Source organism: Rosa chinensis, chromosome 6 (genome assembly GCF_002994745.2).
Source record: "Rosa chinensis cultivar Old Blush chromosome 6, RchiOBHm-V2, whole genome shotgun sequence".
Classification (NCBI taxonomy): domain Eukaryota; kingdom Viridiplantae; phylum Streptophyta; class Magnoliopsida; order Rosales; family Rosaceae; genus Rosa; species Rosa chinensis.
In genome coordinates, this window is record NC_037093.1 from 60,901,979 (window position 1) to 60,928,031 (window position 26,053).

The 26,053-nt window shown below is 40.1% G+C and overlaps 1 protein-coding gene and 1 pseudogene across 1 annotated transcript; both read left to right on the plus strand.

The window, feature by feature from the left end:
• Positions 1 to 1,573: 1,573 nt before the first annotated feature.
• Positions 1,574 to 6,704, plus strand: LOC112171712 (annotated as a pseudogene).
• A 12,064-nt stretch (positions 6,705 to 18,768) lies between these two features.
• Positions 18,769 to 22,282, plus strand: LOC112172604 (lysine histidine transporter-like 8). The gene is made up of 5 exons (XM_024310005.2): positions 18,769 to 19,692; positions 20,467 to 20,600; positions 20,703 to 21,130; positions 21,235 to 21,366; positions 21,569 to 22,282. The coding sequence occupies exons 1-5, from the start codon at positions 19,310 to 19,312 to the stop codon at positions 22,055 to 22,057; spliced, it is 1,566 nt and encodes a 521-aa protein (XP_024165773.1). The 5' UTR covers positions 18,769 to 19,309; the 3' UTR covers positions 22,058 to 22,282.
• Positions 22,283 to 26,053: the final 3,771 nt, after the last annotated feature.

The following is a 26,053-nucleotide window of genomic DNA, read 5'->3' on the forward strand; positions in this document are numbered from 1 at the left end:
CAACAAGGTTACTGAAGAACACCTGCCCCAACTACGTAGAGATTTCGGCAAGCAAAGTATGATCCAATTGATTCGTTTAAGACGATGGTGTTCAGAGGCTCGGAGCTGGAGAGAGGGCATGTGCACGGCAATCAAGGCCGGGCGCCTATCCATATATTCCGACATTTTTAATAGCATGCACCCACATAGCTAGCCATTGATAGATTGGTGAAGGAGTTCGTGGACTCTGAAAGATGTAGAGGAAGAAACTGTAGAGGTGTACATGTATTGAATATTTTATTATCTGAAGATATCTTAATTTATATCATGTGGTCAGTTTGAAACAGATTGCATACAATACGAAACTGATCCTGGCACCTCAAACTGAACTTTTAATTATTAAGAGATCGATGTTGAAGCTGAGCTTAGTGAAACACTGTAACTGGACATTTTCCATGTCCGTTACGTACATGACATCACAATGCCTGCCTCTTGTGTCTCTATAGAGTCTATACTGATCTGCACGCGGTGAAGCGCTTACCAGAAAAGGCAAAACGGCATCAATCTGTTTCTTGTTACTATATGACACAAAAGGTCTAAACCAATGAGGGAATAAGATTCCAGAGGCCAATAGTCCATTACGTACAAACCGTCACATTTAAAATCCTATACTCAATAAGGAAAGACGATCTCCGGAACACCAATGAGCATAAAACACATGCTTATCTATTAGATTCCATATTTCCATATTTATCATCTAGCTGATGCCATTACGTCTACGGGTTCTGGATCGCCTCCTAGAGTTTGGTTGCAGTGTCTCCCTGCTTCGGCTCTCCCTGCTCTTTATTGGGACAAGTTTAGGTTTGGTTGCCCGAGGGGCTTTTCTTTGTAATTTTTTCTTTTCTCCTCAAAAAAAAAAATCTAGCTAAACAATATATCAAATTATTGATTTTGTTTGTTTCTTGAGCATATTTAATTAAAAAATGAACGGTTTCAATCATTAATTTGCATGGTTAGTGAAAATTTGCTAAACTACTCTGTTACTCTAGGGCCATGTTTGGTTGACTGGAAAGGAAAGGAATCACTTTCCTTTCCTTTGGGAAAGTGTTTCCGGAGGGGGGAGGGAACCAAATTCCTCCACTTTTTCCTTTCATTTGGGAAAGTGTTTCCCTTCCTTGGCTGTCCCCAAACGCAGGAAAGGAAAGTATTTCCTTTCCCAATGCCCACTTTCCGGGTACATATATCTCCATCTTGTTAGTCTCATTTCATAAACTGTTATGTGTTGAAATCCATTCTAAACGCGTAAACTAGCTTCTCTATCAGGAAATAGATCGATCAATAACAATGACGAATAATATCGTTGAAGATTTTCCAGCAACGTCGTTTTCGATCCTTGTTGCACTCGCTGCTCTTTCGATTCTTTTCTGTTGCTATATGTCAAATTCACCAAGAATTATAAGGGATCATATGCCAAACGCCATACTGTGCCAGGTAAGTAGCTAGCTAGGTACTTCAATTCTGCCTTCATTTTCATGTCGTGCATCATTTTTATTACTAATTAGCCGTGTATATATCCAGCGGTACCTGGGCTGATATGATTGGAAATTTGCTGCAACTGAAGGAGAAAAAACACTACAAGACATTTACAAAGTGGGCTGAGGAGTGTGGACTAACCTATTCTATCAGGTTGGGTGCTTCATCTAGAGACTAGAATAGTTCTCAATTCCAACGTTGTTGCCAGGGAGGTGCGTGCCCTTTTTCATTAAATTTACTGATGTACTAATATTTTTCTGCTCGATCATCGATCTCTGGCTGGCTTTGAATATAATAACGGTACCGGAAGGCGACATGCATGCATAACCTAGCTTGCTTGCTTTTGAATTTTGATTAATGGTTGTTTCAGGGCTCGGTGACAAGACGTTCCTCCATCTCCATGAGAAAGCTATCGACGGCGCTAAAGGTTCTCACTTCCAATAAATGTTTGATTGCAGCAAGTGACTACGATGATTTTCACAAGATGACCAAACGATGCGTATTCCAAAATGTTCTTGGACCAAATGCTCAGGTATATACCTACATATTGACAATTATTTGCGTACATAAAGTCTAATTTATCGATTATAATACGTGTATGTAGATATTATAGTAGTTACATCTTACTATAAGTTTATAACTATGACAATTGCATAATATACACAGAAGCGACACCGAAGCCACGTACAGAGACACCATGAGAGAAAATATTTCAAGCCGATTGCAGTCTCAAGTTTGCACCTCTCTTTTTTTTTATTAAGATTGAAGATAGAAGAGCAACAATGCTCTCCATCTCCCCTTTATTTCAAAAGAAAGAAAAAGAAACACATAAGAGGGGGACGTAAAGCTTACCCTACAGAAGTAAACGGAAAATGAAGCTAACTCTAACCCCAACTAACAATAACGAAAATTAGAAATACCCAAATAATCTCTATTACATAATGATGAAACAAAATTTGGAGGGAAATCCCACCAAATCAAGCCTGCCGAAGAAAGGCCAAAATTTGCAAAAGCATCTGCAACCTGGTTTCCTTCCCGAAAAATGTGCGAGGAGTGGAAATGCATTTGAGAGATACAGTGCAAACAATTACCCCACTCAACTCGCCATTGCCAAGGCACCAGCTGAGGAGATTTGAGTAAATTAAGAATCAAAGAAGAATCTACTTTTAACCACATATGTTTCCAATCACGTACCCAAGCTAAATCAATTGCTTTAATCACCGCCATTACTTCTGCTGCCACTAAACTTGGAATATCAAAACTAGAGGAAAAAGCACAAAGAAAAGTACCGTGATAATCCCGAAATACGCCACCAAAACCAGCTTGACCGGATGCACTTCTCCAGTCTCCATCAGTGTTAATTTTAACCCAGCCAATTAAAGGAGGAAACCAATTCACCTCAACAATTCGTGGAGCACGTCTAGGCTTGTGAGAGACCTGTAAACTCTTCAAAATAGTAAGCTCATGCACACTATTAGGGTTTAGGTAAATTTCAAGAAAATATTTGAGTCTGAACTCTGCAGACTTGCGTTGAATAAGTATACAAGCTAGATAGACTCTTCCATATTGTTTGCTCAACAAGTATTTTAATTTTTCCATAATAAGCGTACAAAATTAAGATATAAGCTAGAACATGCACATTATTATATGTTCATGTGCAGGCATTAGGAAAGAACATAGGAGAATAGGGCATTTACGTAGACGAGCTAGGGAAACGACTTTCGAGACATTAGCGGCTGGAGGGTGCGGTTGAGGTTGATTGGAGAGATTAAAGATGGATACCCAATAAGAGCTTGGAAACTAAAATTCAGGGAATCTATTCCCGAAGGAAAGCAGTGATGAAAACCCTGATTAATGAACAAAAGAAGCGAATTGATTCAGGCGAGGAAGTAAATTGTTTTGTCGACTTCTTGCTCTCTGAAGCAAAAACATTGTCGTCGACGCTTACAATGGAACAAATAACTATGTTGGTTTGGGAGATAATTCTTGAGACAGCCGATACTAAATTGGTGACAACAGAATGGGCTATGTATCAACTCGGTAAAGAACTAAAGATCCTATCCGCCAGGAACGTCTTTATGAAGAAATTCGAGTTGTTTGTGGATCGGAAAAGATTAGTGAGGAACACTTGCCCCAACTACCATACCTGAGTGCTGTTTTCCATGAAACTTTAAGGAACCACAGTCCATCTGCAATAGCTCTTTTAAGATATGCGTCTCAAGACAATCATTTGGGTGGTTACTATATTATTCCTGCTGGAACTGAGGTACATATATCACATACTATATATTTATATAAGGTCATATAAGGTTAAAGCTAGCTGATCCTCTTAGAAAGTGGATTATTAATTGTCTAATTGAAAATATATACATCTGCAGATTGCTATTAACACATACGGATGCAACATGGACAAGAATGTCTGGGAAAGCCCTGAAGAATAAATGGAAGCCAGAGAGATTTATGGACAAGAAGAAATACGATCCAATGGATTTGCACAAGACAATGGCTTTTGGAACTGGAAAGGGAGCATGCGCTGGTTCTCTTCAGGCACTGTTAATACTTAATAGCATGCACCGGTATTGGTATGTTGGTACAGGAGTTTTGTTGAGAGTTAATACTCTTAAGTCAGCAAGGTTCATTTACCAAGTTTTCTCATCAGATTGCAATGCCACGTGTCACAAATCTGGAGGTTCAGTTAGCAAGGTTGTTAGAAGAAATGTGTAGCTGAGCTGGGTAGAGAGAGATATATAAGGCTTTGTGCATTTTCTTCTTTTTAGGATTTATTTTTTTCACTCTCTCTGATGGTATCTTTGACTTATGTAATTTTTCAATTCTGTTAATGGATTCAACTTCAAGCTTTCTTATCATGGTATCTAGAGCCAGTACGCTCGCGCAATTGTTTCGATTATGAGGTTCTGTGGCTCATTTCGATTTGGTGGCTCGCTCAAATTAGGGTTCGTTCGATTTGGGGCTTTTTCTTCTTCTCGCTTCGTGCTTCCGCTTCATCTTGATCTGCGCTTTCCTCATGGTTATGGTAATTTCGTTCTACCAATGCTTGTAGTTGTTTGGTTCTTATGAATCTTGATCTGTTATTGTACGCTTCTACTGCGTTTGATATATTGCTTGACTGGTAAATCCCCCAAAAGGGTAGCCCAGCTTTATCTGCTTGACTGGTAAATCCCCAAAAGGGTAGCCCAGCTCTCCATTTCTTGGTGAATCTCTGTTATTGTTCCTACTTGATTGGTAAATCCCTCAAAAGGGTAGCCCAACTTTATCTGCTTGACTGGTAAATCCCCCAAAAGGGTAGTCCAACTTTATCTGCTTGATTGGTAAATCCCTCAAAAGGGTAACCCAGCTTTATCTGCTTGACTGGTAAATCCCCCAAAAGGGTAGCCCAGCTCTCCATTTCTTGGTGAATCTCTGTTATTGTTCCTACCAGTGCTCTATTGTTTTTTTTCGATCTGCGCAAGATTCATTATTTTCTAGTCAATTCATCATGGCTGTGGTTCAATCTCCTATTCACTCCTTATTGAGTATGATAACTGTTCGTCTTGAAGATGGTAATTACATTACTTGGAGTTTTCAGCTTCAATCATTGCTTGAGGGCAATGACTTGTTTGGATTTCTTGACGGGACTAATGTTTGTCCTCCTCAATTTGTCTTCACTGAGAAAGATGGAGTAACTACTACTCTGACTCCAGCTTTTAGAGACTGGAAAAAGACTGATAGAGCCTTAATCAGTTTGATCATTGCTACACTTTCTCCAGAAGCAATGGAGTATGTTGTGGGTTGTAAGTCATCACATGAGGCTTGGGATAAACTTCACATGCGTTATTCTACTGTTTCTATGTCTAGTGTGATGCAATTAAAGACCTCTTTTCAAACTCTACAAAAGGGTTCTGACACCATTGAGCGTTTTCTCTTGCGAATTAGCAAGGCTAGAGATGAATTACTCAGTTTAGGAGTTAAAGTTCCAGAGGAAGATATGGTTGTTGTTGCTCTTAATGGCCTTCCTGTAGCGTATGATATGATTATGACTGTGTTGAAAGCAAGGGAAACTCGTATTACCCCTCAAGACTTGCTCAATCAACTTCTTGGTGCCGAGAGAGATATTGAAAATAGGTCGTTATCTTTGACCTCTCTTACTGCTATGGTTGCTAATACTTCACTTGCTGCAAATTCTGGGAGCAATTTTCTCATCAACAATGCAGGAGCTAGTTCTAGTACTCAAAACTCTCAGAGTTACAATGGCAATGTTGGTTTTGCAGACAATGGTGGCCATGGTCAGTCTTCTAATGGACATGATACTAATCAGATCAACAATGGTAATGCAAATGGTTATCATGGAAATGGAAATGGGCAGACGTATAATGCCAACAGAAATAGTTACAGTGGAAATGGCAATGGAAATTCTAGATCTAACTACAACTACAACCACAACAATGGTAACGGAAATGGGTACAACAAGATTTGGAACAACAATGGTGGAGGCAGGTACACTTGGAACAATAACAATGGTGGTGGAAGCAACTGGGTTAATTTCAGCAATAACGATGGTGACAGGGACAATAATGGTACAAGAAATCAGGGTGCCTCACCAGAATGCCAAATCTGCAAGAAGAGAGGTCACATTGCTACTACCTGTAATTGGAGAAATACAGAAAATTCATCTTCATCTACTGATTTTGCATATCATGGACAACCACCACCAGATTCCATTATTGCCATGCCTGGAAACTGATTATCACTTTGTTCAACTCAGACTGCAGGTATTATGACAAAGGGACTTCATGGCCCTCAGTTCAACTCTCACTCTGGCAAACTCAGACTGGGAAGACCCAGCTGCGTTTGAGGGGAGATGTTGAGAGTTAATACTCTTAAGTCAGCAAGGTTCATTTACCAAGTTTTCTCATCAGATTGCAATGCCACGTGTCACAAATCTGGAGGTTCAGTTAGCAAGGTTGTTAGAAGAAATGTGTAGCTGAGCTGGGTAGAGAGAGATATATAAGGCTTTGTGCATTTTCTTCTTTTTAGGATTTATTTTTTTCACTCTCTCTGATGGTATCTTTGACTTCTGTAATTTTTCAATTCTGTTAATGGATTCAACTTCAAGCTTTCTTATCAAGTTTGAGTGGAAGCTGAGTCCTGGCGAAGAAGCAAATGTAGATACTACGACCTTCACAACTCATTAAGTCAAAGAAATGATTAGCTACTTATAATATGTACCTTTTGTTTTGGTCATATACTTACAAATGCACTTAACCATAGCTACTACGTACGTACTCTATGTATGATACTGTAAGAGGAACCAGTCGTCCCCATAGATCAACCCGGCCATCTTGACAAATTTTTACGGTCATTTGGAAAAATAAATGTAATATAACTTGCAAGTTGACGACTTGAACATGGTTCGCTCATAAACTGTGAAATGCTTATGATCTTGTTATGTTGTTGTCAATGATCTACAGTGAAATTTGCCCTAAAAGACATTCAAAATGCATAGTTTTGTCTCCTAGGGCAGAGACGCATAGTAGATAATATGAGAACTCAGTGCAAAATGAAGAACAATTATCGGATTATCAATAAAATATTAGAGTGGTGCTATTCACACATCCCATTTCTCTATTCACACACTCTCTATTTTTCTATTATTTTAATTCAATTCATTTTTACAAATTACCCTAACTACCATCCCTTGTAATTAATTTTTTTTCTTTCTATTTGGCAAGTCAATCATGAAAAACATCATTATGCAATAAATCAATTTTCTTTTACCTATAAATGAAGGAAAAATAATACGTTCATTAAGTGGAATGATCTGTATTATTAGACGAGAAATATGCTTCCTAGGTAATTAATTACATTCATCCAACTGAATCTAAATTGCAAAGTTTGTCCTCATACAAAGTAGGAGGGGTAAGATGTATACTTCACTCCCTTGTTGTCTCGGATTCTGTGAGCCCCTGAAAATTTTAGTTAATTTCCGAAAGTAATTTATTGCCAATAAGATTTTTCCACAAGGTGATTTAAGTGGAGGAAATGACTTTGGAGATTGTTTTAGTGTCGAGACCATCTATTGGGCCTTATGATATAAGTTTGGGCCGAGATTTTTTCATTTAGCCTAGAAGGTTACAAAAGTTTAGTGAGGTGATCGTTTGTTGAAGTTTCAGAGACGATAAATTGAGTTGTAACAAAGTTTTGGATTTTAACTTTTACGAAATCTAGTTTTGGGCCTAGGACGAAGTTGAGAAATAATTTAACCGAAAACAACTAGTTAGAAGAGATTCGTAATTTGTCGCAAGGGCAAAATGGATATTTCACGGACACAAGTATAAATAGGAACTTAAGAACCCACAAAAACCTAAACTCTCTCCTTCCTCCCTTGGAGCCACGTCCTCCCTGATGATAGGAGCATTTTAATGCGACGTTTTAACTGTTATTTCCCTATATTTTCTGCGTTATTTCCTTAATAAAACTCTGTTTAGGAAAGTTTCCATTCTTCGAATGGGAAAGTTCCTAATTGTAGAAAGTTTCCGTTTTGTAGTTTCTATTTTCTATTTTTAGAAAGTTTCCATTTTAGTTTAAGAAAGTTTCCATTTCTTATTTTAGAAAGCTTCTATTTTCAGGTTTTTGGAATAAATAAGCTGAATTGAGTTCATAAATGGAACGAGAAGCTTCATGAAGATGACATGGAAAAACAAGGTGACAATGTGGGAATTAAAGATGATTGATTGAGGATTTCAAGGAGAGATTTTCTTGGGAGACTTTTATGGAAAGAAATATTGTTGGAGGAATAATTTGGTGTGATTGCCAACATGAAAATCAGAAATAATCAAGGAGATGACGCCAAGAGAGATTCAAGGGAGATATTTATGGAAGGAAAATATGTGTGCACCAAGGAAAAGCTAAAAAGGCGTCTAGATTCATCCCTAAATTCCCTAAAGGAATGTTAGCAGAAATTCATGAAGAAAATCAGAATAATTTCAAGGAAATTAGGCAATTAAATATTAGGGAGTTATTTTAGAGAATTTTGATTGGTTGGAACACATCACAAGGCTTACTTGGCATTCTATGATTGGTTGGACCACATCACAAGCTTACTTGGCGAATTATCATTGGTTGAAGTTATGTGGAAAATTCTGATTGCTTTGTGAACCCTAACCGTGCTCCTATATATACCCACCTCTTTGACGTTGAGAAGGGTTCCTCTCCCCCATACAATTTACACTTTAGAAAAAAATCAGAAAATCTTCTTAGCATAGCCGTGAGTTTCTCCATCCTCTAGTCATCTCCACGAGTTCAAGCAAGGCCAAGGGAGAAGAAGCACAGCCGTGAGCATCCATCATCCATCTCCAACCTTGAAGCTTGCTTTCGAGATTCAAGAGACCACCACATCAATCGTTCATCACCATCCCCATCTCACGGTGTAATCCGATTCTCCTTTGTAACCTTTGCTTTGAATTTCGTTGGTTATGAACTAGTTGACATATGTGTTTGAACAAATATTAATTTCTGGAATTTTTATGATTAATTGAGAATTTTCAGATTCATATTATTGTGATTCGAGAGTTGCTTATGTGGGTTTGTTTAATTAAATTTGCGTTATAGATAACTTTTGTATTTTAATCTTATGTGGTTGCAAACACTTAGGGTTTCGATATAATTGGTGCTAGGTTTAAGAACATGAAATCGACTTTTCGTTTTGTGTAAACTTGAATCAAAGTAGTAAAGGTTTTGTACAAAGATCGAATTTAATTAACGAGGATTGCAATTAGGTGGACTTTTCCATACTAAGTTGTACACTTGAGTTGATAGCCTTTCTCTATGTGTAATGCGTTAAACATGACATGATTGACTAGCTTTCTAGGGTTTGATTGCATGTTTGATAGGATTAATCTAGGTGCTTTCGCTTAGGTTAATTAGCATTGAAAAGTAAAAAATGGGAATTCATTTGCTTTCGAATGTTTCACATGATCAACTCCTTTCTCATGACTTAGATGAACAATATTAGGGTTTGAGTCAATTTTAATCATATGTTTCGATTTTGATCTTTGTTCTCTCATTCCATTCGTATTTTTATGTTTTTGCATTTTAATTGTTTTGTTAACTTAGTTTTATTTTCGAAAAACCAAAAACAAAATCCCCCTTTTCGTGTACAATGTTTATAGTTGTGAATATCTTTGTGAATATTATACTTTGTTTTAATTTTAATTGTTTAATTGTTTGACAATGACAGGTGTACCCTCAATCCCCGGAATAGAACGATCCCTATTTGCTTATACTACTAATGATATTTTTAGGGTTAAATTATGCGCTTGTTCTTTAGCTGCATCACCTGACCTCTCTCTTGTCCTCCCACTGCCAGCGCCGGAGAACACCATTTTCGACCACCACCTAGCAAAACCATCACCAGCAATCGAACCAGCACCAAATTCCGATCTAAACCCAGCAAGAATCACCGGCATGCACCGCCTCCAACCACTGCATGCAACCACCATGGTCTTCGCCGCCATCCCTAGCTGGAAAGGCTGCTTTCGATCACTTTCTCCACTCATCACCATCACCAATTGATTCGGAACAAGCCACTCACCCAAACCCCAAAGCCTTTGCAACGTCTGACGCTGGAAGACCACTGTAAGCGCCATTGTCGGAGACGAGGATCTGCGGTTCTTCGTTCTTTAATTCCTGGCCTGAATCGAGCTATAACACCCACATGAATACAATCCTGGCTTCACGACCTCCCAAAACCCCCAAAATTTGGACCTCCGACTCCGATCAGAGCCACCGCACGCGCTATAAGTGCTGTCATTGGCGCGTCGACCACCGTAGCTCTGCCGCTTATAATCACCAGATCTTCAGGCCTTCCGATTAGGTAATTATCGTACCCTCCATCAATTGACACATCCAATTTCTATTTGGATTAGAAACCCTAATCCACTGCCATTAAATTTGAAATTGAGGATTGAATGGATTTTTGCATTCTGGGAAGTTTTGGAGAGGAGAGAAACTGTTGGGTCAGTCCGGTTGATATCGAGAAAAGGGTATGAACCTTGAAATATGTTTTGGATTTGGAATTGGTTGCGGGAATTAAGAATTGATACTGTTTTGTTTGCTAGGGATTCAAATTGGCTGATGGTTGTGGAATACAGTCAAGACGAAATTGGTTTCCAAGTTGGAAGTGGAGAAATGGTAAGGTGTTGGTCTCTGCCAAACCACCGGTTTTGGTGTGGTGGTTGTATTTTAGAAATACATTTTGGACTGTATTTTCCTAGTGGATTGTTACTAAATGAAATACATTTTTGGAAGGTCACTTGATTGATTAATGCTTGATTGAGTTGTCAAGTTTGATGAGAACTTGACTATACTGTGGATAAGAGTGAACTGGAAATTTGTATGGACAGAATAGGTTTTGTTAGTTAAAATGGTGAATCTGTTATCAATATTGGAATGTTGTATTGCAAGGTAAACTCTTTAAAGGAATTTGATGAATAACCATGTCACATGGAATTGATGGTGTGATTAAGCCAAACTTGTATGGTTAAGAAATTCAGTCACTAGCGAAGTACTTTAAAGCTATCATATCCCAGAATGGTAATTGTGATCATTCGGGAATGGTAATTGATATTTATCTTTTTGCTTAAGGTTTAAAGACTAAGTAAAAATGTCAACTCGGTTTACTCGAATTACACTAAGGAAAGAACTACGATCGCCATATCCCGAATGTGCTTATTACGTTAAGTGAATTGTTCGGGAATGGTTACCGATAATTATTGGTTAGAGATAAATTGGTAATTTATAAAGGAATTGAACAATTTGAAATTATGAGTTTATTTCTTATCGGAAATAGTTTTTATTAAAGGACTTGAGCGTGTGCACATGGAATTGGACGAAGTATTGGCAGTCAGAAACGAAGCTAAGTTTGGGCGAGCACTCCATATCCAGGTAGGGTGTGCTGTCCATTCCTTATTAGAGACTTTTCTATACGTGGAATGCTCTAGTAAAATAATATGTTGCCTGCAAGTACGTTTTTGGTTGATCATTAGTCGATGCCTCGTGATATCTATGTTTGCATAACTGATATTTGCCGTTTGCGAAAATCGAGGCTAGACTTGTATGTTGTGATACTGTACACATTGTATGTCTGTACTTGTGACCTGAAAGTGAATGGGACCTAGAAGCGTAAATTCCTAGGGATCCCACGGTGTCGATAACCGTGAACCTCCGGAGGGGGCTGTGCTCCTATGTTTGTCGAGGAAGGGTGAGTACCGACAGTGAACCAGCCATAGGAGACTCAAGGCCAGGAAATGAACATTTTCGCTACTTGTAGTCACAAGGACTACATAGTAGTTGGCCGGTTCTCGAATGATGACGAACCGGGTTAGTCACCGATTTGTTTGAGTTTAGCCGGCAGGTAAGTATCTCGAAGCACCAAGTTGTGTGAAGAATACTGCATATGTTTTATAAAAGAAAACAAATGTTTGTGGTTGCCTATTTTCTTAAAGCATTTTTCGATAAACGTGCACAATATTATGTAGTAAATGTTTTCAAGTATATTATCTTTCAAACCTAGCATGGTTGGGTCGGCCCCTACTAGGCATGCGAGGACGAAAGCTCACCCCTACAATAGTATGCAGGTTTTGAGCATGTGGTCTGGAAGCGTACAGGGGAGGCACATGGCCCGGTTTGGCGCATTTCTCTTTAGCTTTATCAAAAGAAGGTTTTGGTCCTTAATCGGACTTTGAAGTCACTTATTTATTTGCTTTTTAATTGTTTCCTATTCACTTATTTACAAAATTTCGAGAGTCCCACAACCCTGAGGCGCATCTCTCATACTTATATTTACTTAGTGATTTGTTATTTCCCAAATTAGGCTCCTATTGTAAGTCCAAATCCTTTAGCCCACTTTAAATTCCGCTATTGAAAATATACTGTTCGGTTGCTAGAATAATTTGTCGAAGAAAGTGTTTTGTAAACCAACAATCTGAACCCAAAAGGCCTTGCGATTTCGGGTTGATAAGTTATCGGGATGTCATTCTTGACATGTCGGTTTCTCATTGGCTAGAGGTCACGGCGTTGTGGGACCCCTCTCTCGGGTCACCACAGGTTCCAATATTGCACCTAGCTTACTAGAGTTTCTTGTCTCTTATAAATTGGCAATAAGCCATTTTCAAATGTAGTCTGCATTTTCAAACGTAGTCTGCAAATTTGAGAAATTTGCAGGTAAAAAAAAAAAAAAAGGTTCAAAATTAATTGTTTAAATAAGACTGACCTGAGGGACTAGACAAATGTAGACACACGCATAATCAATGGTATGAACTCTTAATATAACGTATTTTAGATAACTGTATTGAAAGAACACTCACCCATAAATAATAAGAATGTATTATGCAAGGCTCATGACAAACTTTGCAATTTAGATTTAGTTAGATAAACGTAATTGTTTGGCTCCAATTTTGTTGCAGCTGGTCAACAGTCTCTTTTCTGCGCGGGCGTGCCAGCACCGTTCGGGTGCGGTAGTCGGGGGTGTCCCTTGACATGACTTATTTCAAGCGATTGTGGACGAGGAGAGCACCAACCTCGTCGTGGGATTCTTTGTGCCTCGTGGCGAGGACTTTTGCTGAGCTTCTTGAAAATCACAATCGATACTCGATGTTGTAGATCGAGCAGAGCGAGAACCACTGGGAAGTGAGGAGAACTTGCTAAAGCGTGATTTTAGCTTGGCTGGGTTGCTAGGGCGTTACCCTTGCTTGGCTGGTTCTGTAACCGTTGTGGTCGCGGCACTACCGTCGGCTCCTGAGGAGACTAGGACTGAAGTATGTTGACAGAGGATTTGGTGGTACTGAAAGTCGGCTTCTGGGAAGACTAGGACTAGGAGTGTGATCACCGGTAAGAGAAAGAGAAGGAGAGGAGTTGCTCTTAGAGAGGTTGCTCTAGAGAGAACTTAGATCATCTTAGAGATGTTGTTGTTGTGAATGTGTGTTTTGTGATGAATTTGTAACCTCTATTTATAGGCTACCATGCCAACTACTTTGGTATTAAACAAATGAAAGTGGAGCACTAATTGGAGATAAGGGAGGTGGAGATGGAGCATTAATGGAGATAGAAATGATGAATTTTGGAGATAAGGAAGCACTTTCGGCTCCTTTATTTCTTCATGTATATCTCCATCAGGAATTCATATTTTGGCCGTGACGTCTTCATAACAAATGTTCCACTATGAGTGTAGATCATGCTGGTAAAATTTCAGAGCTTTTAGTATAGTGGTTGGGCCGAAAATACTGTTGGACCCCTTACAGGTCCAGTTTTCCAATTTTGCTTCTGCAGAACAATGGACTGATCTTTTGAAGGCCTTCCACTTCTATCTGGATCTTGCACTCTTCATAAGAAATGTTTCTTAGGATGTCTAGAATGGTTCTACAGAGTTTCAGCCCATTTGGAGTTCATTTGGTCAGGCGACCGCTCCTTCTGTTTAGCTCGGTTTCTCCTAGCCGAAGTAGGAAAATGTGCTAGAGTTGACTTTCCATTTCCATGCTTCCACAGTAGGCTTTATTTAGCCTCGAAATATATATTTCGAACTTGTCGACGATATATAGCTTGAGCCACTGACATTGGCTCAATTTCTCCAAAACGTGCCTTGTCAGGCCAAACAGGCCAAAATGCTCATTTTGGGTCCAAACAGTAATTACCTAGGAAACATATTCCTTATCTAATAATATATGTCATTCCACTTAATGAATGTATTATTTTTCCTTCATTTATAGGTAAAAAAAATTGATTTATTGTATAATGATGTATTGATGTTTGATTCATGATTGACTTGCCAAATAGAAAAAAGAAAAAGAACTAGAATTGCAAGAAAGGTAGTTAGGGTAATTTGTAAAAAAGAATTGAATTAAGGTAATAAAAAATAGAAGGGGTGTGTGAATAGAGAAATGAGTGTGTGAATAACACCACCCAAATGGAGGAAGCAGAGGGACAGAGGGTTCTCATCACTTTGTCGGACGCTACTGACCGGGATCGGATCTGGAAGGGATCTCCATGGGGATATAATCACGCTCCGATTGCCCTAGCTTACTATGATGGAGTGGCGGCCATGGACTTGGTCCCTTTCACCGTATCCTCATACTGGATTACACTGCAAGGCATCCCTCCTGCGTTCCGCTCGGAGAGGGTGATGACTATGATTGGGTTTACCCTTGGTGATTTCAAGGAGATTGATAAACAGGCCAAGAAGGTTGGAAAACTCCGAATCAGGGTGGAGATCCCTTTCAACCGGCCTCTGTCCTTCCAACGTTGGTATTGGGTAGAGGATGAGGTCGAGTTCCTCTGCAAGTTTCAGTTTGATAAACTCTTTGGTCGATGCTCGATTTGTGGCTATGTTACTCACGTAGGTCTACCTTGCTCGGGACCTCCATTGGAGGAGAATGATGAGGCAGAACGCATGGTTCTGGGTGCGTCACAGATGGGGCACCCTAACTCGACCTCTGGTTCGGCATCATCTAGCACAGTGTGTGCAGGAACTTGGACTAGGGCTTGCATGGGAGGTCCGGATCTGGTCTTCCGTACTGTGCTTCCCAACCAACTGCCGGAGCGATTGCTTCACAATCCAGCAGTGCTGCTACGACGGCCCCGGCGTCCAGCTCATATCAGGGAGCTGCTTGAGATGATGACTGTCCCAGAAAGTGTTATAGGGCAGAGGAGACAAAGGGAGGAGGATACTATTATGATCTCTCCAAAGAGCTTAAGTTGAGCCTAGCTGTTGGAAAAAGAAACCTGAATCTGGAACCAGAACATCTAGGTTTGGTACCGGTGATGCACAATGAGGAACAACCTATTCAGGTAAAAAGGAAAAGGGGGAGACCTGTAGGTAGTCGGAACAAGCAACCTTATGGTGAAAAGATGAAAGTAAAGCAGGGGGACGAGAATAGGGCAGTAAAGAAAAAGCTTCTCCCAAAGCTAGACAAGGCAGGTGGTGGTACAGGCTCCAACCCGAAAGGGAAGGAGCTGGTTCTTTACTAGTTACAATTGCTTTTATTTCCTTCAAGTCTATGTGAAGGTGGTGAAGCTTCTATAGGTCTTCTATGACGTTTCTAATCAGTGTTTGTACCACAATTGCTTGCCTGGCAAGCAAGGATTAGTTGAATATTTCTTCCGTAGGAGACGAGGTTAATCACTTTTGTATAGGCTTGCAAAATTTGCGAGCGCATCAGAGACTCTAATAGTTTGCTATAGCTTGAGTAGGGTAGTCTTTTATTTTGGCTTTCTTATGTAAGCTTTGTAGACTTAGCCATTTTTTTCTGGCTGTTGATCTATTGATTTCAACTTCTATTCAAAAAAAAAAAAACACCACCCAAATATTATTGTATATGTTAGGGCTTTTGCAAAATATGCTAGTAATTGATCCAGGATGTGATTGAGTTGATTGGAGAGAATCAGGGACTTGTTTCCAAACTATTCTAGTGGTGGGCGAGACTCTAATGAGGACTTTGTGAGGACTTTTAAATCAACGGCCGGATAATATATATGTTGCAGAATTAATATATCAATAAAAATTGAGACCACTCATTCAACCGTAGGTTGATTTTGAAAATGTTCATTGAGTCCTCAATAGAGCCTCTCCCATTAATTACGTTAATCACTAGGTACTTGTCAGCTGTGGTGTCACTTAATCTGCATGCCCTTAATTAATTACTCTAATTTAATCAAGTCTTAATTACTTTCTATAGATCTAGCAGATAGGGCAGGATTGATGGTCATGATCGATGATGGCACTTTCTAATTTAGCTATAAGAAGAACAATGGCCAATTGCTACTTATAGAGTAAGGCTATATATCCCGCCTTAGATGACGATGAAATAAGTTAGCAAGAGACAAGGGTCCGTAATTATAGTACAATATGCAACCAGCCCAGTCACGGATGTAGGGGTGGGCTGAGGTGTGCTACACATTTTGGGGGAAAAAATTATTATATATATGTATGATTAAGATATGTTGTAGTCTGTAAATAACAAGTAGACAATTAGATAAATAAAACTTTTCTTCTCTTTCTCTCATCTTTTTCAGTTTTCTGTATCCTCTTCACTCTACCCGGTTTTGCATTTCTCATACTCAACTCTCACTTCTCTAATTCTCTTTGCACATCATTATTATAGGGGTCTCTCTTCTTTCCTGCACTCATTCTCATTCTCTCAACCTTGCGAATGTATTACACTTTAACTTCTCTTCTATAATGAAATTTTTGACAAAATTAGAATGTAATTTATGTTAGAATTTGAGTATTTATCTATTTCTTGATGTAAGTAATTAAATCTATTGATCCCTATTAATTTAGCTCACCTCAAATTTAATTCATGATTCCGTGCCTGAACTGCCCAATAAATAATGTTCAACTCGGTCATCAGACAGCAAATGCATGCATGCCATAATGGAATTTTGGGTGCACACACTCGCACAGCCTATAGATTCCTGTAATGCTCTGGAGCAACTGGCCTATACTTATTTTATGTTTGCCATTGTGAGCTTGCCGGGAAAGTTAAGAGTTTTAACTAGGGGCGGCCCTAATCTCATAAAAATGTCAAATGTTTTCTTTAGTGCAAACTACGAAGTTGCGTCGTTGGTTATTAAGATGTGTTTTTTTTAATTGCAAAGACCCGGATTCGAACCTCAAGGACTCTCTTTTTTTGTTTTGTTCATTTTTATCATTTTTTTTTAATCAATTTTTTTTAATATATTTTTAAAATCCTGTAGTTAATAGATTTCATTTAGATTTTCGGTCTCTGAAAATTCAAGACGGGCCCTGATTTTTAACTTGGTAAAGTATAAGCCTTCTAGTTGACAAAAAAAAAGAGAGTATAAGCCTTCTCTTGGGCCACACTCGTTGCCCATTGTCCACCATGGGTCTGATGCCCTCAAGTGGACGAGAATACGTATTGATCTTATTAGGCCCATGTCTTGATCCACCCGCCCCAACCGCTTTAGCAGCCATTTTTGGCCCAAGACATGATCTTCTTGATCTGCGGCAACTTGCTAGGTATTCCCGTTAAGACAATCTCGTAGCACTCAATTTGTTCATCAAGGATCAAGTTGTTTATATAATTGGTTTCTTCGTTTCTTTTCCCCCTATATTAATCCTCGATTATTCTCCATAAAGCATAATTTAAGTAGTTTAGAGCCAAAGGAAAAAGTTGACGGCGAGGCAAACACTATGCTTTCGGCTGGAGATAACGGACTCGATCGAGATCTCTGGCCCATTGCCGCTTCTATGGCTGGGACTAGCTAATTCACAGTGAATATATTAAGAATCATTGCGAATAATTAGAACTTAGAAGCATGCATTTGCTGGATTAATGCTCGAGCCGTTTTGAATGCCATGCGTTTCTACAGAAGTAAATATACACGGCAATGCGTGACAGTGAATGTATTGAGTCAACTTTCCAAGCAAACCATGGAGCACTTTTACGACTTACCATACTATAGAGTATAAACAAATAATAGTTGAAAAATAATCAGAGCAGGTCGCACTAGCCAGCAGCGAACGCGAGACGGAAGCACGTGATTCTGTTTCTCTCTTTGTTTTTTCACCACTTTTTTCAAAGTTACCAGTTACCACCACCACTACCCGGCCCTACCAACCGCCAATGGTCCTCCGCCGGGACCAGGCACCCCACCCCCACCCCCACCCCCACCCCCACGCGCGCGCTTGCTACTCCAAATTTGATATATATTAGGGGATCCAAGGTCGCCTTCAGCGCCCATACGTCGCCATTTCCACCGCTCAAAATTTATGTAACTTGCTACGATCAACTTAGTACTATCCAGGACATTGTAAGTTTGACTCTTTGATGGTAGCGGTAGATTTTCATTTTCTTTTTGAAAACAAAGTATATTTCGTAACTGTCACCATGCTTCCTTGTTTAGGGCCTGGTAACTTGTGGAGAGTAGACTCGGAAAGCTTGTCCACACGCCAACACAATGAGCTACAATAATGTCTCATCATTTCCCATCTCCACGCTCTTCACGTCGCGTGCCTCAAGAACCGAAAATTCCGGGAGTCCCAGGGTGTGTAGGACCCCATCTCCACTTCACCAAGCTTGACTGTTTGACCTAACGGAAGTTTTGCCCTCTCAATCGCCATCGGTTATCTGATCGTCAATAGTTTTGTTGATATAAATGCATATCGTCGATTTTTGTTAACGTATACATATAAGTGTAGGCATATATCGGTGTTTTGAATTTTTTCCCAATACACGTTATATAGTGAGCCAGCGACTGAGGCTGTGAGGATAGGAGGGTACGTTGGTCCACCATAAGGTACGTTACACGGGAGCATAAGAAACTATTCAGACTTTTATGCTCAAACTCACATCCTTGTTCATATTCGATCGTCTCATCAATCTCACTCACTCATTTGCACTCACTCACCCAAAGGCCCCATTGCCAGGGCTATGATTACTCACTGACCCTAGCTAGCTATCTGCTCCGACACACTCGCTCCTGAAACCAAAAACCAGAGAGAAACAAATAGCTACCTCCAAGTTCCAACTCCATCACCATTTATACACCATTATATAAGATTATATATATATATATATATATATATTTATATACACCACAGTCACCACTCCGCCCTTCCCATACTTCGATCTTCACTCACCTCTATTATTTATAAAGCTACACACAAACACACAACACAACTTGTGTGTGTGTGTGAGTGTGAGTGACACAACTAGTGACAGAAGTCTCTCTGTAGTTAAGCTCTGGCTAGCTAGCTAGTTAGAGGAGAAGAACATACAGCAAAATGGACGAGAGGCCGGAGACAGAGCTCATCTCGATTCCGGCGACGCCACGTGGAGTGTCCACGCCGGAGATACAGACACCCTCCGGACAGAGGTCGCCTAGGCCGCCGTCCAAGGAGGCTAAGTCGTCGGCGTGGACTCCGACGTCGTTCATATCTCCTAGGTTCTTGAGCCCCATTGGGACTCCAATGAAGAGGGTTCTCATCAACATGAAGGGTTATTTGGAGGAGATGGGCCACCTGACCAAGCTCAACCCTCAGGACGCTTGGCTTCCCATCACCGAGTCTCGCAATGGAAACGCTCACTACGCTGCGTTTCACAACCTCAATGCCGGTGTTGGATTCCAGGCCTTGGTTCTTCCCGTTGCCTTCTCTTTTCTTGGCTGGTAATTTCAATTAATCTCTTTACCCTGTTCTGATTTTCATTTTTTACATTGAGCAAATTATGCAGTTTTCAAATTAATGCTACCCAATTGTTGGCGTTTTGTGCTTGATTATGATTGAATGCTAATGACTGTGATGGGGTCGTTACTCTTTCAACGTCTTCATCTTTGTATGATCTGTCCGTCCCTCACATGCTGCTGGTGAGAGGATTATGACTAAAGTTTATGGATTGTGGGTCTAAAGGGATAAAGTGGTAGCATTTGTTAAATATGATTATACATTCCTAATAATTATGAATAGGTTTCATGTTTTAAATGACATACAGAACATCCTTGAGGAAAGTCATTTCGTCACTTTATCTTTTGCTTTTCCAGAAGTTCAATACAGATTGTGGAAATATCTCTTACTGGGGCCATTCATAATTCTTCACCTTCTTTAACACAGAGGACACCTTTATACCTTTGATACAGTATTCCCTGTGTTTTTTAAACAGTGGCTCCAAATTGTATCCTATTAATTATAAAGAAAGTGATTTATATAGGCTTTTCTAGCTCACTTTTAATTTTTGTTTTATGTAAAAACTTATGATAGTCAATTCAGTTCAATTATGTTCCACAATTTCTGGTCAACATTATAACGTAAAAGGTTGAATCCAGTTAAATATTCAAAGTTTTGAAGTAACTGAAATTAGGATAAATCAAAACCACTGGGTAAAGATTTGAAGTGGTTAAAATGAATTGACTTGGTTGTTCTTGTCTTGGATTATTGTTTTACAGGAGTTGGGGAACGCTTTCCTTAACCATAGCCTACTTTTGGCAACTGTACACATTGTGGATTTTAGTTCAGCTACATGAAGCTGTTCCCGGAAAGAGGTACAACAGATATGTGGAGCTTGCTCAAGCAGCCTTTGGTAAGTACTTAAATTCAATGGTTGCAATGCTTGATCTTAACTAATGAACAAGTGCTTAATTCCATGGCATATTGGCATATATATGTATTTCCTGTTTTGCAGGGGAAAGATTGGGTGTTTGGCTTGCTCTGTTCCCAACGGTTTACCTATCAGCAGGAACTGCAACAGCTTTGATTCTCATAGGAGGAGAGACCATGAAACTATTTTTCCAGATTGTTTGCGGGCCTCTCTGTTCATCAAATCCCCTAACAACAGTGGAGTGGTACCTAGTATTCACTTCCTTGTGTATCGTTCTGTCTCAGCTTCCAAACCTCAATTCAATAGCTGGACTTTCATTAGTAGGAGCTGTCACAGCCATCACTTATGCCACAATGGTTTGGGTCCTCTCTGTAAGCCAACCAAGGCCACCCACAATTTCTTATGAACCGCTTCCATTGCCATCTTTCTCTGCTTCCCTCTTTGCAGCCTTGAACGCACTTGGTATCATAGCCTTTGCATTCAGAGGCCACAATTTAGTTCTAGAGATTCAGGTATATATACACCCATTTACTGTCTTGTTAAATTCTACATGTAACTAGTAGTTTGCACGTTTTCTTATCTAAAAGGATTTCATTTACTTTGTTTAATTGTTTAGGCAACAATGCCATCAACCTTTAAGCACCCAGCTCATGTACCCATGTGGAAAGGTGCAAAGGTTGCCTATTTCTTCATTGCCATGTGTGTGTTCCCTGTTGCGATTGGAGGCTTCTGGGCTTATGGAAACCTTGTAAGTTTTCTGGCTACCCTTGAAATACCCAGGCTGTTTGATTATGTAAATTTGAATGACAACATTGTACATACAAAAATGTGATACCTACAATATGTGCCCAACTATATGTTACACATAATAGTGTACTTCCTGAACCTTTGTAGTCTTGTAGATTTTTTATCTTTACAGATTTATTGATTAGTGTTTTGTATTGCTGCAGATGCCTTCTGGAGGGATACTGAATGCATTATACGCGTTCCACAGTCATGACATCCCCAGAGGGCTACTTGCAATGAGTTTCCTACTAGTTGTGTTCAATTGTTTGAGCAGTTTTCAGATATACTCTATGCCCGTATTCGACAGTTTTGAAGCTGGTTACACTAGTCGTACCAACCGCCCCTGTTCAATCTGGGTACGGTCTGGTTTTCGAGTTTTCTATGGCTTCATCTCCTTCTTCATAGGTGTGGCACTACCATTCTTGTCTAGCCTTGCTGGACTATTGGGAGGACTGACCCTTCCAGTCACCTTCGCTTACCCTTGCTTCATGTGGGTTCTCATAAAAAAGCCCACAAAGTACAGCTTTAATTGGTATTTCAATTGGATCTTGGGCTGGTTGGGGATTGCCTTTAGTTTGGCTTTTTCAATTGGAGGCATCTGGAGTATGGTCAACAGTGGACTTAAATTGAAGTTCTTCAAGCCGCCTAGCTGAGCTTAGTTGACAGACGTTTCAGTTCTCCCTGTTCAAGAATTCTGCAATATTTGTTACAATATTTACTATATGTGTTTCTTCAAACTTAAATGTCTTAGTTGTACGTGCATATAGCCATATATGTTGTTTATGGTCAAAACTGTAATAGAGGCTTGCATGAGGTTCTATCTGGGATATTCGGATCACCTATAATTTGATTTTGATAATGACCTCTATAATTAAACATGGTATATCTTTGTACAAAGCCAACAAAAAATTACGCATCATGAGAATCATCGGCATCACTATTACTAATCGGGAGAGATACCTCACGGAAACGCTTCAGCTATTCTCTTTGAACTCTTGAAGCATCCTACAGATACCGAATTACATCCTCTTGCTACGTTGATATCTAATTGCCAACTACGCTTCATACATTATTGAGTTTTACGTACTCTATTCAACATATTCATCGAGCACAAATCATGGTGACTGACAGGCTTGCCAAAAGCAGTACTGATCAGGAGTTAGGGCTGTGTAGGTGCATGTCCTTCAGCTCCTACGTAACCTTATCCTTTAAGCCATGCTCGATGACATTCATGGCATTCCTAGCCGCTTAAAGGTTTTTACGCAGCTGAGGCAGTGGCGGAGCCAGAAATTTTAGTTTGTTGGGGCACAAAAAAAAAAAATTAATCATAGCAAAACATTAAAAAAAAACTGTATATGTAATCTATATATTACAACGATACGTAATTTTCTTTAACGAGATTTCATTGGTGTGAAAACCACATGAAAATTATAGAAAAGAGAGCTAGAAGAAGTCTATAGTACGTACATTAGTATTGTACTGTATGCCGGAGATTTAGTATTCTATTGTATGGAGATTTGTATATTGTCCCCTTAGGTCGAACCAGGGATCTAGTGTCCACAACAAAAACTGCTGGCCACTCTGCCAAATTGGGATCTGATGATTTATGTAATCTAAGTTGTATTTGTATCAATCTCAGTGGGGCACGGGATCCACTAGGCCCCTATGTGGCTCCGCCTTTGCTGAGGCTGACTAGAGTTTTGTTTTGGGCCTTGTTGCCCCCATTGTACAAAAGAAAAGAAAAAGAAAAAATCCTGCCTGTATCCAAAAAAAAGAAGAAGATCATGGCATTTCAAAGTTAAACCGCATTCATATGCAGATAGTTTGTTACATGTTCTTAATTCCAACCCTAGATGGGTTGTCTTCGATCTGTATCAGTTTTTCTTTCGTTGTGTTTACTGGATTACTGTTTCGGCTGATTTTGATATTGTGCATGGGCTTGCTACTACAGATGTTGAAAGGCCCATATGAAACAGAAAGAAGCAATTATGATATATAGGACCATGGTATATGTGTTGGTCCGGATTGATGTCATTGACTTATATATATATATATATATATATTTTTTTTTTTTGAAGAGAAAGGAATTTTATTAATGAGTACGAGAGAGGTCGTACATGAGGGCATCCATAATTAAGTCTGGAGCATTAACAAACCATTCATGATGAACATTAGAATCAAAACTATGACTGGCAAGCCTATGAGCTACTGTATTAGCCTGACGAGAGGCATACCTAATACAAACATTGTTACTAGAACAAACCAGATCTTTAACCTCTGCAATTAAAGCACTAAGCGAAGATAGGTCCTCCACCTCATTGTTTATAACCCCCACTGCTATTAGACAGTCGCTTTCAACTACAGCTTCTGTTACTTGCAGGTCTAGCAGAAATAACAAACCATATTTTAAGACCAGTAGCTCAGAGTGTAATGGAGAACTAACAAAGTTCACCCTATGAGAGAAAGTAGCAATAAACAGCCCTTGAGAATTCTTGAGAACACCACCAATACCTCCATATGGAACATGAGGCAAAAATGCACCATCTACATTCAGTTTCAGAGAGACTCCAACAGGAGGGATCCATTTTTTAGCTAGCCTCCGTCTACCCCGAGGTGAACTCCCAGACAAGTTAGCTTGCAAATATTCCTCATACCAAGCCAGCTAGGAGGCTACCAGACTAGAGCTAGCAGCAACGAAGTTGCTAGGTTCGAGGATTTAGGTGTATCTAGCTGGGACCTGAGCTGCTTGTCCCCAACGCAGTCGTTGACTGCCCAGGTAGAAACCTTCAACCTAACCCTGCTATATTTAATGTGTTATGTTTAATGAATGTGGTGTGGAAGCATATGCATATATGGAAATAAATGATATTGTATTAACATGCTTCAAATGGGGTTGGCGCTGAACTTAGGTTGTCAACATATCAGCTGCGTACTTGTGCCACAGCGGATCTCAGAACTCGTTCTCGCCAGCTACAGTGTCGGTATGTTATGTAGCCATTCAGACTACTTTGAATATGTAATGATTTTGGAATAAGTAGTGATTGCAATGTAGTACGGATTGAATCTATTTAATCAATTTTATTTAACCACGAGCCTCTTATGAAATATTGCAGGAGCGTGCTAAGGAGATTTTGGCGGGTATGCAAGTGGGATCTATTGTGCCTTCGACCATTACACTCTGCAAATTGGGAAGATTCATTGGCCGATTATCATCATGCAATAAGGTAATGACCTTTGATTTTACAATACCTTATGTAATGAAGCGTCTTCAAAATGGTTTGTGTGTGATTGTTAAAACTTGAAATATCTGTGCAGATGTTCCTCCCCATCCACGACGGGGTAGTGAAGCATTGGTTTTTGGTTGTGGTGAACATACCGGACGCCGAGTGTGAAATATGGGATAGCAACCCTGTTGATTCTGCTAAGACACGCAGGAAGGAATATGCCATTGCATCGGTAAGTGAATCCTCCATCAATACTTTGCAGTTTGTATGTTTTGCTTAACCTTGATAGTTCAACATCTGTCTGTCCAATCGTTTTATTTGATGACAGATGTCTTTGCTTGAAAAAGTATTTGGCAATGAACTGCGAACGGCACCCGACCTGTACGCACGGTTTGGATCATTCTCCATTAGTTATCCAGAGACTTGCGCTTTGCATCCCAGATCTGAAGACTCCGGAATATTTGTGATAAGAAACATGCAGTTTTACCGACAGTAGTGGTACCTAGGTGTTAATGTTTAAGATTGAGAGGTGGCCCAATTCTTTGTTAACGCTAGTCTGATGGGCGGACCGCTACTTGCAGTGTTCTCAGAGCTTCCGCTACCTGTCAAGTGAAATACAAAGTGGCTTCAGAAGGAGACCGCGCTGGGCCGTCTTCTCTTCTCCAACGCCTAAGTTAGTGAATGTATTTATGTTGACAGAATAACAGTAGGTAAGTAGTGAATGCGTAAGTAATGAGGAGAGAGGAGATAACCTTTTATAGGTGGGGAAGAGGCCGAGCTCTTCCATGTTTTCGATGTGGGACTGATGTGCTTTATTTCCCAGCTTTTGGAGCTTTTGATGCTGTCTTGGCGCGGCGCGTGGCGGCCCGTCAACGGTGATCTGGGAGTGAGCCGGGGCTCAGGCGGTAGCCTGCTTGGCTGTGTTTCCGTAGGTCACACAATTGGCAGTAGTTGGTATCACTGGCGGTATCATGAGCGTGGCTCATTATAGCTAATTATGCTTGCAAATGCTTATGTAAGTACAAGTCCCCATTGAAGGAGGGCAATCTTAGTTGGGGAGTTGCCTAGCAATTCGAAGCGTTACTTCCGCTAGACTTACAAAAACATAATTAGCGTCAGTGCGTTGTCAACCATGGACTTACTAAGCGAACGCTTTGTACCCTTTCGGGTGGGCCCCTGCTAAGCCCCCCAGGGAGCCCCCCACTCCCCGGCTAAGATAGACCTCCGTTTGGTCGGTATATTATTTATTGAGGGGAGCTGCACTGAGCAAAGGGTGTTAGGTAGCGAGCCCAAACTTTGGTACCTGAGTGGCGGGGGTCAACGTGCCTGCTTAAGGCTGTCGTAGACTATTGACGTGTCCCCTTGTCCGGGAGGGACGTAGCCTGACTGTAACGCCGCGTAGCGGTAGTCTTCAAGACGAGGCGT

Coding starts and splice junctions, on each gene's coding strand:
- LOC112172604 (XM_024310005.2), top strand. CDS start 19,310: ATGGACGAGAGGCCGGAGACAGAGCTCATCTCGATTCCGGCGACGCCA. Junction 20,601..20,702: donor GCTTGCTCAAGCAGCCTTTG/GTAAGTACTTAA, acceptor CCTGTTTTGCAG/GGGAAAGATTGGGTGTTTGG. Junction 21,367..21,568: donor TCTGGGCTTATGGAAACCTT/GTAAGTTTTCTG, acceptor GTATTGCTGCAG/ATGCCTTCTGGAGGGATACT.